The following is a 15,125-nucleotide window of genomic DNA, read 5'->3' as shown; positions in this document are numbered from 1 at the left end:
AAGAGAGAAAAAAATCTCCTGGATCCCCTGTTGAGAGAAAAAGAAGAGAAAACAAGCAAAAACAAAACAAAACAAAGCAACATACTAAACACAACACCATCACGTTAATCTAGCTAAGTGTGAACAGCAGTAAATACTAAATATTGAATGTTGTTGTGCAGCACGCAGGACAGACATCGCACAATGTGCTTTGAAGTAGCAGCTAAGAAAGGTGTAGTTTATGTCTACGAACAGTGAACACATGGTGTGCACACCTGTGTGGATCAGCGCGCTTGTATACAAAAGGTTTCCCCATGTAATGGTCTGCTAGAGGGTGTGGAGGGCCATAGCCCCGTCCCCCAGGGCATGAAGCAGGCATGGAGGAGATCCAGGCTCCAGACATCCAGAGGCCCCAGAGTGTGGGAGTCCAAGGAGTACCACCGGAGGGGCATCCGTGCCACCCTCCTGGGAAGGGCTGGGGAGATCCCCAGACGAGGGGTCACCCAGTAGCCACGGAGCAGAAGCCAGAGGGGGCTGCACCGGCGTGCCCGCCAGCTCTGCCGGCAGCCAGCTGTGCCAGAGTGAAACCGAGTCGCAGGCCCCGAGGCCGGAGGCCCGAGGGCCCCCTTTGCCCCGGATGAGGCCTGACCGAGCGACAGGCACCAGGCCCCGCCAAGTAGTAGTGTGAGCTGGTGCATACCTGAGCGCCCAGCCCCGGACACCAAGAACCACCAATGCACCAACCCCTGAGGGCATCAGTTACCGGCAGGGAGTGTGGTGAGGGGAGATAGGCCTCCACACTTTGGAGGGCCTGGGAGTTCCCGGGGAGGTGGAGTCTAAGACCCGACCTGACATATAGACACAGATAAGCAGGCACACACAGACACAAACATGCTTTCCCACCCTCATGCACACATATACAAACACTCAGCACTCACCCGACGTAGGGATAGACATACATGGACATGTACACACAATCATACTCCCCAAACATACTCTATACCCCGGGTCCAGGTACCCTCGCCCCCAGAGGGGGAAACGGCACCCAGACCCAAGAGATGTGACCCTTTCCCCCGGGGTGGAGGCAAGCAGACCGCCCCAGGGTCCGCAGCAGCAGGGAGGCCAATCGGACAGCCAACACCTCCTCCCAGCCCCCCGCCCCGATGGCTAGTAGAGAACGGGGGTGTGTGAAGACCCCATACCTCCCTCCTCCCGCACATGTGTAGTGTTGCTGCGTGTTGTTCTAAAGTGCATTTAAAACAAGGGAGGGCATGGTGCTGCTGCCAGAGAGCAGCAGGTGTTAGCACGCCCATCCCGAGAACCCCAAGGTCTACATGGATTTAAAATTGAGAGGTGGGACACCGGCGCCAGAGGTAGGTTTGAATACACAGACCGTCCACTGGACGCCGTTAACGTGGTCACCCTCAAGGCCCTATATATGTGTGTGTGTGTTATGAAAGAGTGAATAATGTGGATGTCTAAGTTGTGGAATAAAATTGAGGCACAGGTGGCCAGAAGGGGACAGAAGGGGGGGGGATGCCTCCCCTGCACCCTGGTGACACACCCGCACCCCAAGGCCCTACCTGTGTGGGTGGGTGTGGTGGAGCGGGAAGAGGGAGGCAGCCGGGGATGGGGAGGAAAAGAAGGGAGGGGCAAGATGCCCCTCCTTAGGGCCAGCTCCCCCGCTGACCCCAGTAGGCACCCCCGTCCTCTGGTACCCACCAAGGCAAGGGAGCCCAGGCCCATCCAGACCGGGCCTACGGCAGCAGCACCGCCAAGCCCCACAGGACCTGGGGAAGCCCACCCTACCCCACCGCAGAGGAAACTGTACCCACCCCAACATTCAATCATCTCCAGACTACACAAGACAACAGACACCCAGGTTAGGTTTGTTCTCCACCTCTCCTGTGTCTCTCCCCCACCTGCAGAGTGGACTTCTGCAAGGATGGAACAACCTCCCTGCCAGTTGAAGAGCCCTCCAGTAGGCCGATGCACCAGAGGCCCCCTGCGCCAGGGCTGAGCCCCCTTGCACCCACCCGCCCACAACCCCGGCGACACACCGACGAGGACCGATGCTTTGATTTTTTTATTGTATTGTGGCGAGCTCAGACAAGGAGGAGACAGAGGTTTCGTTCGGTCTTGCTTCCCGCCGTGTTAGCCAGGGAGCACAGCCGTTTATTCGCAGTTTTGGGGGACACTGCCGCGAGCCAACTGCCACCAGCATCCCCTGCTGCTGGAGTGGGCGGGTGGTACGGTGAGAGCCTGTCCTGGCCCGGCATGCGGATCCGGTACACCACTTCTGTTAGCCGCCCCACGACTTCCGCCGGCCCTTGCCAGCGACCGGACAGCCTGGGGGACACTCCTCTCTTGCGAACCGGGCAGTACACCCAAACCTTGTCGCCAGGCACGAAAGCTCCCCCAAGGCACCTGGTGTCGCAGGCTCTTTTCTGTCGTACTCCGGCGCTGACCTGGGCCTGGCGGGTGTAGTCATGAATAACTCGAGGCCGCTCCCTCAGCCTCCTGTAGCAGTCCCTGGCCACCGACACACGCCGGTTCCCTGCTTTTGACCGCACTGGAGGGCCAGAGTCTCTGTACCAAGAGTGATAGCCAGCTTCGCTGATCAAGGCCGATGATGCACTGTTCTTGGATGTCAGCAAGCCAGAAGTCGTGCACCAGCTCCAGATCCTTCACTCGGATCCGCAGCGGTTTCTTCCCCCGCATGTCAGTTCTCTCCCCCGTCACTGTCATCAGCTGGGTGTCGGTGGGTGACCAACCCATCACAAGCGGCCCGGATGTTCCAGGAAACACACCAGGTCGTATTAGGGAAATGGTGGACCCCGTGTCCACCAGGTCCTGGCAGGGCTGGTCCTCAACACAGCAGCTCAGGTAGAGTCCCTTGAGGTGCCCGACTAGGCCCGCCACCGTGCATCGTTCATGGAGGGGGGCAGGAAGCTGGAGCGGTGGTCCCCTCGCTGTACCGCACCCCCTCTCATCCCCCTGAGGCCACATAGTTCTGGCCTTTGGGGCGGGCGCCCGGCAGTCGCGCGCCACGTGACCAGGCTCATCGCACCGGAAGCAGCGGTCGGTCGGTCGACGGGGACGCCTCCAGGGCACCGAGGGCTGCAGCTGGCATACCTCCGGGACCTCCCCCTCCCTGTCGTAGTCTTCGGCTCTGATTTGAGGGTAGTTTGGGGGGGGCACCTGCTGGTTAGGTGGTGAGGTGAGCACCAGCTCGGCCCTTTCAGCCTCAAGGAGCGCCTCACGGAGAGTCTGAGGCATGTCCAGGCGGACGTGTTGGCGTAGTCGCTCTGGAAAAAGTCCTCGCAGGAAAGCATGCAGGCTAAGCTCCTCACGGGCTGCTGTTGGGAACTCTGGGTAGCCACGACGAGCATACAGCAACACATCCGCTGCAAAGGTGCCCAGGCTCTCCCCCGGCCTACGGCTCCAGTTGGTCAGCTGCTCCCTGCTCTGATCAGTGGAGTGCCACTGCCCAAATCGCCTCTCGAGTGCTATGGTGAAGGCCTGGAGCTCATGCTGCTCTGACGGGGCTAGGTCATGGAGTACCTGCAGTGCATCTCCTTCCAATGCTAGCGCTAGGTGTGTAGCAGCCTCTTCGTCGCTCCAGCCATTATGCCTCGCGGCTAGCCGTACTTGTGAGAGGTAGGGCTCTAGCGGGGTTAGCCCGTTGTATTTCGGTACCTTAGCTGGCGTTGCAGGCATCACTGCTCGCTGTCGGGGGCCCGGTGTGTCGGTTGACAGAGGCAGCCCATGAAGCATTGCCCTAGCTTCTGTCGCGACGGGCCGCGGTGCACTCGCGCCGTCGGGACCCGTCGGGGGACTTACATGGCCGCTCGCTTCCTCTCTCTTCAATCGCCCACTTCCCAAGCAGCGAATTCTCTCCTCGACGGCTTGCTCCAGCCTCTGAATGTCTCTCTCCATTACGGCGAGGGTGAGCTATCCCACTTCTGACACCAATGTGGCGAGCTCAGACAAGGAGGAGACAGAGGTTTCGTTCGGTCTTTCTTCCCGCCGTGTTAGCCAGGGAGCACAGCCGTTTATTCGCAGTTTTGGGGAACACTGCCACGAGCCAACTGCTCAGCAGCCTAGCACAACAACAACAACACAAAATGGCGCTCTCTCACCCGGAAACACACAGTCGCAGAGAGAGCGTCACCTGTAACCATGGCAACATGACAACAGAACATAAATGTCAATAACAAATCCCCGAACAGCCCTGGCCCGCTACAGTATATTTATCTCTGCTGGCAGGGCTTTTAGCGGGTTGGGAACATTTATACTTTTTTATTGTATAGTGGGGATTTTAACTCATACTTGTGATTCTGGCTGTTCTTCTAAAAAATAAATGGTGTGTTCCAAGCCGGCCCAGTGTCCGTACTCCGAGCGCTGATTCACTCTCTCCCCTTATGCTTGTATGTATGTATATAGACCTGGTGGCGAAGATTTAGGTCACCAGTTTAGCGGCTACATAAGCATATATGAGTATATATTTCTAAGCATAAATGACAATCAACCATATAAATCTAACAATTATAGATGAAATTTATATTTGAGGAAAACTTGAAATATATTGAGATTACAATTGTTCTTTCAAGACAAACTACCACGGCTGTTGTACCCTCTAAAAAATGCTTTGTGTAGATGATTAGGGAAAGTGTTCATCTTGATCGGTTTTAGTTAAAAGGAAATGATTTTTCTCTCAACACATAAACACAGCGTGGTGGATAAATATTGGGACCCTGAAAGGATGTCGTATAAAGCTGCATCTGGTCACAAGGAAAAAATTCACACAGCCTTGGAAGAGTTGGCCAGATTGTACAAAATGAAATGTCTGACAATGCACAGATGCAAGGATCAAGATGGTTACACCCTTGTGGTTTAACAGGGATGTATTTTGTAAGACAGGATAAGACAGCTGATCGATTTGTTTCACTAACTCACCTAAACAAAGCATTTTAGGGTGTAACTCTTGATTCAGAATTCTCAATCCAAACTCCTCAGTCCCTTCTCTCTCTCTCTGGATGCTGCTCACAGCTACAAAGTTTGCATTCTTCTCCTGCTACCGTCTCTCTGGATTCAGTCAAGACTCTGCTTCTGCCTGCCTTTCCTCCTGCCTGCCATTCTCTCTAGAAACTCTTGAGCTCAGCACCACTCCTCCATCTCTCAACCAGACACCCACCCGGCTATCTACCCCCTCCCCCTGAGCCTCTCTCCTCCACCTGTAAATAAGCTCAGACCCATCAGCAGTAGTTTTCCACCCATAATCGTGCTCCCCGCTGTAACTCACATACATTGTGTTTGATTTTTATTCAGGATTAATAAAATATTTAGTTTCTTACTGATTGAATAATTATTTTAAAACCTGCAGACATATCAGTATAAAGGAATGTGCGGGGGCAGCAGTAGACACAATAACTGGTGCCTGATATCCATCACAGCCACCTCTTAGCTCAGGGCCTGCTAAAACAAGCAGCTTCTCCCCACCAGTTTTAACAGGTTAGATAGATGCTCATATAAATCTCTGTGAACTGCCAGGTGGGTTACTCTCTTTTGGGAAGATGGACAGCAGCTAACTGTTTTACAGACTGTGGTTTTCTAAACAAAAGAGTTCCATGTACATGATACTTTTTAATCATTTAATGCTCGCTTTAATAAATAATAATTGAAGAAAAAAGTGTTTTACTGGTGATTCTTCAATGAGGATAAACTAACACGCTTTCAGAGTGGAGACCCTGACATGATGCACTGAGGATAATTTGGACCACACTCTAGAGAGTGAGTGTGTGCGGCTGGAGGCTGGGAGTGGGCAATCGTGGCACAAGAGTTCAGTGTTTTAAACTGTGAGAGCATGATTGTGAGTGTCCTTGGTAAATCTCTGTGAACTGTGTGAAAGAGGGATCGCTGGACTCCTGATATTGAAGCAGCTCCCTAGACCAACTCACCATGAACTCCTCTCTTAGGCTGCCAAAGGGGAGCTTCAGCTTGTTGTTATGACCATGCTGAGTGATGCTGCTCAGGCTTCGTGGCAGCCACCTGAGCGGAAACCTGCTGATCCTCATCTCAAAGTCTTCCACTGTTGAGATGGGACCTTCATAGACTAAGAGGGGCCACAAAATCCGGGGCAGAATTTCATGCTGATAAATCCAGGCCTTAAACTTGCCGAAAGGACAGATTTATTCACTGCAGCGAGCCAGGTTTCCAGGTCTTTGATGGTCACTGTGGGTGTGTGATTTCAACATCCATGTAGATGCTAAAATGACAGCCTCAACATGGCATTTAATCTGTTATTAGACTCAATTGGCTTCTCTCAAAATGTAAAAGAACCCACCCACCACTTTAATCACACTCTAGATCTTGTTTTAACATATGGCATAGAAACTGAACATTTAACAGTGTTTCCTGAAAACCTTGTGCTGTCTGATCATTTCCTGATAACATTTACATTTACAATAATTGATTACACAGCAGTGGAGAGTAGACTTTATCAAAGCAGATGTATTTCTGAAAGCGCTGTAACTAAGTTTAAGAATATAATCCACCCACTGTTATCATCTTCAATGGCCTGTACCAACATAGAGCAGAGCAGCTACCTGAACGCTACTCCAACAGAGGTCGATTATCTTGTTAATAATTTTACCTCCTCTCTACGTACGACTCTGGATACTGTAGCTCCTGTGAAAACTAAAGCCTCAAACCCGAAGTACCTGACTCCGTGGTGTAATTTTTAAACACGTAGCCTAAAGCAGATAACTCGTAAGCTGGAGAGGAAATGGCGTGTCACAAATTTAGAGGATCATCATTTAGCCTGGAGAAATAGTTTGCTAGAAAGCCCTCCGCAAAGCCAGAACATCTTACTATTCGGCACTGATTGAAGAAAATAAGAACAACCTCAGGTTTCTCTTCAGCACTGTAGCCAGGCTGACAAAAAGTCAGAGCACTGTTGAGTCAACAATCCCTTTAACGTTAACTAGTAATGACTTCATGAACTTCTTCACAAATAAAATTTTTATTATTAGAGAAAAAATTACCAATAATCATCCCAAAGAACCCTCAAAGAAGTCCTGCCATTAATTAATTATTCAATCTTAAATATGATCAACCTATCTCTAATAATCGGCTATGTAGCTATGGGTGGCTGTAGCTCAGGTGGCAGAGCAGGTCAGCCACTAATCAGAAGTGGTTCAATCCCAGGCTGCATCCTGGCTGCATGCCAAATATACTTGGGCAAGATACTAACCCCATGTTTGCCTACTGGTGGTGGTCAGAGGGCCCGGTGGCGCCTGTGTCCGGCAGCCTCGCCTCTGTCAGGGCGCCCCAGGGCAGCTGTGGCTATAATGTAGCTTGCTATCGCCAGTGTGTGAATGTGTGTGTGAATGTGTGAATGACTGAATGTAGTGTAAAGCGCTTTGGGGTCCTATGGATTAGAAAAGCGCTATACAAATGCAGGCCATTTACCATTTACCACAGGCCATCAAGGTGGCTGTCGTTAAACCTTTACTCAAAAAGCCATCTCTAGACCCAGCAGTCTTAGCTAATTATAGGCCAATCTCCAACCTTCCTTTCATATCAAACATCCTTGAAAGAGTAGTTGTCAAGCAGCTAACAGATCATCTGCAGAGGAACGGCTTATTTGAAGAGTTTCAGTCAGGTTTCAGAGCTCATCACAGCACAGAAACAGCTTTAGTGAAGGTTACAAATGATCTTCTTATGGCCTCTGACAGTAGACTCATCTCTGTGCTTGTCCTGCTAGACCTTAGTGCAGCGTTCGATACTGTCGACCATAATATCCTATTAGAGTGATTAGAACATGCAGTAGGTATTACAGGTACTGCACTGCAGTGGTTTGTATCATATCTATCTAATAGACTCCAATTTGTACATGTAAGTGGAGAGTCCTCTTCACACACTAAGGTCAGTTATGGTGTTCCACAGGGTTCGGTGCTAGGACCAATTCTATTTACATTATACATGCTTCCCCTAGGCAGCATCATTAGAAGACATAGCATAAATTTTCACTGCTATGCAGATGACACGCAGCTCTATCTATCCATGAAGCCAGGTAACACACACCAATTAGTTAAACTGCAGGAATGTCTTAAAGACATAAAGACCTGGATGGCCGCTAACTTTCTGCTTCTTAATTCAGATAAAACTGAGGTTATTGTACTCGGCCCTGAAAATCTGAGAAATATGGTATCTAAGCAGATTCTTACTCTGGATGGCATTACCTTGGCCTCCAGTAATGCTGTGAGGAACCTTGGAGTCATTGTTGACCAGGACATGTCCTTTAACGCACATATTAAACAAATATGTAAGACTGCTTTCTTCCATTTGCGCAACATCTCTAAAATTAGAAATATCCTGTCTCAGAGTGATGCTGAAAAACTAGTTCATGCATTTATTACTTCCAGGCTGGACTACTGTAATTCTTTATTATCAGGATATCCTAAAAACTCTCTGAAAAGTCTTCAGTTAATCCAAAATGCTGCAGCAAGAGTACTGACAGGGACTAGAAAGAGAGAGCACATTTCTCCTGTTTTGGCTTCCCTTCATTGGCTTCCTGTTAAATCCAGAATTGAATTCAAAATCCTGCTCCTCACATACAAGGTCTTAAATAATCAGGCCCCATCTTATCTTAATGACCTTGTAGTACCATATCACCCTATTAGAGCACTTTGCTCTCGCACTGCAGGCCTACTTGTTGTTCCTAGAGTATTTAAAAGTAAAATGGGAGGGAGAGCCTTTAGTTTTCAGGCCCCTCTTCTGTGGAACCAGCTTCCAGTTTGGATTCAAGAGACAGACACTATCTCTACTTTCAAGATTAGGCTTAAAACTTTCCTTTTTGCTAAAGCATATAGTTAGGGCTGGACCAGGTGACCCTGAATCCTCCCTTAGTTATGCTGCAATAGACGTAGGCTGCCTGGGATTCCCATGATGCATTGAGTTTTTCCTTTCCAGTCACCTTTCTCACTCACTGTGTTAACAGATCTCTCTGCATTGAGTCATATCTGTTATTAACCTCTGTCTCTCTTCCACAGCATGTCTTTATCCTGTCTTCCTTCTCTCACCCCAACTGGTCGCAGCAGATGGACGCTGAGGACCCTGAGCCTGGTTCTGCCGGAGGTTTCTTCCGGTTAAAAGGGAGTTTTTCCTTCCCACTGTCGCCAAAGTGCTTGCTCATAGGGGGTCATATGATTGTTGGGCTTTTCTCTGTATCTATGAAGCGCCTTGAGGCGACTTTTGTTGTGATTTGGTGCTATATAAATGAAATTGAATCTAATTGAATTGAAATTGAACCTACAGCGACCTCCCTGAACAGGGTCCAGTAACCATCAGAGTGGCAGACATCCAAGAAAGGGTCTCCAGTATGAAGAGTTGGACAGCACCAGGACCTGACATGGTTCACGCCTACTGGTTGAAGAAGCTGACTGCACTCCACGAGCGTCTGGCAGCACAAATGAACCAGCTGCTAGTTGACGAGAGACACCCAGAATGGCTAACCGAAGGCCGGACAGTCCTGATCCTCAAGGACCCCCAGAAGGGACCGGTCCCCTCCAACTACCGACCAATAACCTGCCTCAGCACCACATGGAAGCTCCTGTCAGGCATCATAGCAGCTAAGATGAACAGGCACATGGGTCAATACATGAGCGGGGCACAGAAAGGGATGGACAAGAATACCAGAGGCGCAAAACACCAGACCGAGCAGTCAGCCGAGACTGCAGGACCAGACTGATCAACCTATGCACAGCCTGGATGGATTACAAGAAGGCCTATGACTCAATGCCCCACAGCTGGATACTGGAATGCCTAGAATTGTACAAGATCAACAGGACCCTGACAGCCTTCATCAGCCACTCAATGGCGTACAACACTAGAGGCCAACTTCAAGCCCATAGCACAAGTCACCATCAAGTGCGGGATCTACCAAGGAGATGCTCTGTCCCCACTGCTGTTCCGCATAGGCCTGAACCCCCTCAGTGAGATAATTGACAAGACTGGCTACGGATACCGACTACAGAACGGAGCAGTTGTCAGCCACCTCCTGTACAGCACGGAGGCACTAATCATGGCAGCATAGGAACAAGCACTGAGCATAAGATCCATAGAGGCTGGGGTCTATCACACCAGGCAAGACCCCAGGTGCAGGCTGTGTAAAGATGCCCCCAGAGACAATCCAGCACATAACAGCAGGGTGCAAGATGCTAGGTTGGCTCAAGAGTTGGGAGTTCGCCTTGTAATCGGAAGGTTGCCGGTTCGAGCCCCGGCTTGAACCGTCTCGGTCGTTGTGTCCTTGGGCAAGACACTTCACCCGTTGCCTACTGGTGGTGGTCAGAGGGCCCGGTGGCGCCAGTGTTCGGCAGCCTCGCCTCTGTCAGTGCGCCCCAGGGTGGCTGTGGCTACAATGTAGCTTGCCATCACCAGTGTGTGAATGGGTGGATGACTGGATATGTAAAGCGCTTTGGGGTCCTTAGGGACTGTTAAAGCGCTATATAAATACAGGCCATACATGGAACGCCAAAACCAAGTGGCCGGCATAGTGTACAGGAACATCTGTGCCGAGTATAACCTGGAAGACCCAAGGTCAAAATGGGAGATGCCCCCAAGGGTGAAGGAGAATGACCAAGCCAAGATCCTGTGGGACTTCCAAAATGGTGGTGGCTAACCAACCAGACATAGTAGTGGTAGACAAACAGAAGAAGACGTCCATCGTTTTCAGACCCCCGCTCTTTCGCTGTTTAACTCAGGTTAAACATGATATATCAGTCTCTCAGATAACTTAAAAATGTAATTGTATGGCTTTTTTCTGTGTTTTTTTTTTGTTCCGGAGTAAATCCGGAGTGTTGGCTGAGATCAAAGTTATTAGATTGAATACAACTTTATTAATCCATCAGGTGGGTTCCTCCGGGATTTTCACACAGCTGAATAAACGTCAAACAGAAAACTGATTAAACAGAAGTGTGAGACGGTTGAGAATTTACGCCAGTGTCCTGTAATATTTTAGATAGCAAGGAGCAGACAGCCGAGTTTATTAAACTCCAGAGACACAGCAGTGACACAAATCGGAAGGCTAGACCGTCCCATTTCACAGCCTCGCACTTCCGGCCTTCTCGGTCTTCGAAGGGCCTGGCCCACGTAGACCGCGAAGGCTAGGTCCTCCGAACGATGCAGCCGATGTTTTTGGGACACAGCAACAATGACTGTTTTCTACAGTCATAACTCACACACCATTCAGCATCCATGGTTCCATGGTAGAGACTGTTACCAGCATCAAGTTCCTGGGAGTTCACATCTCAGACAACTTCAAGCGGGACCACCAACAACACCCCCATTACCGAAAAAAGGCCCAGCAGCGCCTCCACTTCCTGAGACGCCTGAAGCAGCAAACCTCACTCCTCCCATCCAAACCACGTTCTACAGGGCACCATTGAGAGTGTTCTGACCAGCTGCATCTCCGTGTGGTTTGGCAACTGCAATGTTGGTGATCTCAGCAAAGTACAATGCATTGTTAAAGCAGCTGCCAAGATCATCGGAACATCTCTCCCTCTGCTACAAAACAGCTGCATCAGTAAGGCCTCCAGCATCGTGCTTGACCCCTCTCACCCCTCACATATACTCTTTTCTCTCCTTCCATCTTGCAGACACTACTGCAGCATCGGGGCCTGATCCCCCAGACTGCGGAACAGCTTTTTCCCACAAGCCCTCAGACTCGTGAACTCACTACTAGCCCTCCCTCTCTCCCCCACCACACACACCCACACAAACTGCTAACCGACTCTTTTGCATTTTACACACCACTGCCTCTGTAAGACACGCTGCTCTATGGACATTTATTTAATCCAGGTTTACAAGCTGCTACACTGGTCACTTTAAACTCCAAACTGTAAGTTGTAAATTCTAATTGAAATGTCTCTTGATCACCTTAGACTTAAGCGTTTATTTATTTTCTTCTCCCTTCTTTATCTATTTATTGCCTTTTTTTGCACTGATCTAACCGGAGCCCCATAGTCTTGTCTCTCTGTATGCTGCACCAGATATAGTAGAGATTACAATAAAGTTTCTTTTGACTTGACTTTGACTAATACTGTAGTGAAGAAAGTTGAAAGGTCACAGAGCGACTGCTGAATCTTCTGCTCTAAACATGAACTCTGAACTTTGTGATGCTTCAGCAGGAAAACTGCTTCAGTTATTCTCTCAGATTAGTTTCATATTTTCTGCATCAGATTTGAGTGAGATCCTGGAATGAAGACAGAAGAAAAGACTTTGTTCAAAGTTTGATTTATAGTCAAACCTTCCAGTTTATTCACACAATAAAACATCAACACAATATATGAATTCATTCATTAAAATCACAGTTTTTCCTCATTTGATGATTTTGACAAAAACAAACACAAACACACACACATGGTCTGCCATACTCATAAAGAGAAATGTCGACATTTTTCAATACAAATATTCCAGAAACATTTAGAGGATAGAGAAGTTTACATTTTCATGTGGAGAAATATTTGAGTAAATCAAAATGATGATGAGCAGTGATAGCCTCCATAAACAGTCACAGGAAAGATCTCCTTTAAAAACTCAGAAACATCAAGAGAACAACTAGAAGATGTGGAGGTACCACCCATAATGTTTGACTGACAGCTGATCTCTGTGCAGAAATGATGGAGAGAAAATAAAATGAAACTAAAATACAGATTTAAACCCACAATATGAAAGACTTCAGTCTATTTCACTTTAATCAACTTAGCAGTGTCTGCATAATTGTAAAGCTTCAGTCCAGCATAGAGCGGCTGAGTGAATGTGGTCTGGACTCTGTGGAGGAGAGTCATGGTTTCAGAGACGCTGTAGAAGGACAAAATACCTGCTCTGTGATCCAGGTACACTCCTACTCTGGAGGAACGAGGACCTGAGACAGGAGTTTGGATGTTGTTGTACCGAAATGTATAACTGTCGTTGTTACAATCTAATGCCCAAGATTTGTCATTATGTCCAAATTTAGATTCACTCCCTTTTCTGCTGATACTCTTGTATGCAACTGCTACATAAACTCCTTCCCCTCTCCACTTCACCTCCCAGTAACAACGTCCAGTCAGACTCTCTCTACTCAGGACCTGACACCTTCCATAAAATCTGTCTGAATGACGAGAATAAAAATGCTTTTCATTTACTGCTATTGCTTTTCTGTTCCTCACTGATAATAACACATGTGAGTTTGCTGTGTTTGGATCCAGTGTGATTTCACATGAATATTTTAAAAATCCTTCTCTGGTCTTTGGCTCTGGTGGATCTGACAGTAAAACATCCACTTCAGTGACTGTCAGTGAGATGTTTGTCCATCCCTCTCTCAGAATGTCCTGTAGTTTATCTCTGACCTCTGACACAGCTGCTGTCACATCCTCAAAGTAGCTCAGAGGACGGATATTGATGCTGGATGAGTCTGTAGACTCACTGAGTGCTGACAGTGAGGGGTAGTTGTGTAGAAACTGGATGTGATCCTCTGTGTGTGAGAGCTGCTTCAATAGCTGCTTCAGCTCAGCATCTTTCCTCTCCAGCTCAGTGATCTCCTGCTCCAGCTTCTCCTCAAGCTCTTTGACTCGACTCACTTCAGTTTCCTGCTGGGATCTGATCTGCTGCTTCACATCGGAGCTTCTTTTCTGGATGAGATGGATAAGCTCAGTGAAGATCTTCTCACTGTCCTCCACCGTTTGATCAGCAGACTGATTGATGGCCTCCACCTCCTGTTGAAGCAGCTTCACATCTTTCTCTCTGTCCTGGATTCTCTGCTGGATGTTTTGTCGACTCACCTCCAGCTCTCTCTGCCTCTCAGTCCTTTCTGCTGCAGCTGAGACTGTGTCGTGGCCTTTATGGTCATCCACAGGGCAGAGATAACAGATACTCTGCTGATCAGTACGGCAGAACATCTTCATCACCTCATCATGACGAGAGCAGATGTTGTCCTGGAGCTTCTTGGAGGGCTCCACCAGCTTGTGTTTCTTTAATGGAGCCACATCATAATGAGGCTGAAGGTGTTTCTCACAGTAAGATGCCAGACAGACTAAACAGGACTTGAAGGCTTTCATTTTTCTTCCAGTGCAGACATCACAGGTCACATCTTCAGGTCCAGCATAGCAGTGATCAGCAGGAGCAGCTTGGAGTCCAGTCTTCTTCAGCTCCTCTACTAAATCTGCTAACATGGTGTTTTTCTCCAGTACAGGCCTCGCTGTGAAAGTCTGTCTGCACTGAGGGCAGCTGTAGATTTTCTTCTTTTCCTCTTCATCCCAGAAGCTTTTAATACAGTTCATGCAGTAGCTGTGTCCACAGGGAATAGTCACCGGATCCTTCAGTAGATCCAAACAGAATGAACAGCAGAATTTTGTTTGGTCCATTTGATTCATGTGCTGTGCCGTTTCACCGTCTCTCAGTGACTGTCAGACAGTTTCACTTCCTCTGAACAGAAACAACCTCTGTGCTCTGAAGGGAAACAGATCTCTGCTCTTGTTCACCTCCTACAGGAAATGAGGCTCACCAGCAACTGCATTTACACCATGTTGTTTAGACCCATCCTGATACAGACACATCTGTGAATGGAGGCACCAACAAGTCATGAAATGCTTATTTCATCAGTGCCAGGGTTTGTTATGTTTGCTTTACAGTATGCAGTAAAAAGTGTGACTTAGCCAACCTTCGTAAGTTGTAACTTAGCCTCTACAAAATGCCTTGTGTAGCTGATTTGTTGAATTTGTATTTAAGAATTGGTTTTAGTCATATGGAAACATTTTTTTTTCCAGCACATAAACAAAGCGTGGTGATGTTTGTCTTGAAACAACAACTGCATGTTGACTTTTTCTCAAAATAGGCATGGAAACAACAGTCTCCAATAATTCAAACTAATTTTTACATCTAATTGTTCAACATGATCGGTTGCATGCTGGATCTTGTGAGGCCAGTTTTTGTTAAAAGTGTTACCTGTGAACAAAATCACAGTACATTTAAGCCAGTGCTATCGGCCTTAATCTCATTAAAATGACGTTAACACCATAACCGCATTAATGCAGCAAATCTACATTAGCAAGTTAAAGCGAATCGCCCCATGCGAGGGGCTGCATGGTGTCAACGTGTTAGCA

General features: G+C 48.3%; 1 protein-coding gene across 1 annotated transcript; it reads right to left on the bottom strand.

Moving 5' to 3' along the window:
• Nucleotides 1-12,364: 12,364 nt before the first annotated feature.
• Nucleotides 12,365-14,387, bottom strand: LOC134617366 (tripartite motif-containing protein 16-like). Its single transcript, XM_063462580.1, has one exon. It carries the CDS (start codon nt 14,385-14,387, stop codon nt 12,726-12,728), a length of 1,662 nt encoding a protein of 553 aa, XP_063318650.1. The 3' UTR covers nt 12,365-12,725.
• Between the last annotated feature and the right edge of the window lie 738 nt (nt 14,388-15,125).

This window comes from Pelmatolapia mariae, linkage group LG18, assembly GCF_036321145.2.
Source record: "Pelmatolapia mariae isolate MD_Pm_ZW linkage group LG18, Pm_UMD_F_2, whole genome shotgun sequence".
Lineage (NCBI taxonomy): Eukaryota > Metazoa > Chordata > Actinopteri > Cichliformes > Cichlidae > Pelmatolapia > Pelmatolapia mariae.
This window is presented reverse-complemented; position numbering and strand designations above follow the sequence as displayed.

Coding starts and splice junctions, on each gene's coding strand:
- LOC134617366 (XM_063462580.1), bottom strand. CDS start 14,387: ATGGACCAAACAAAATTCTGCTGTTCATTCTGTTTGGATCTACTGAAG.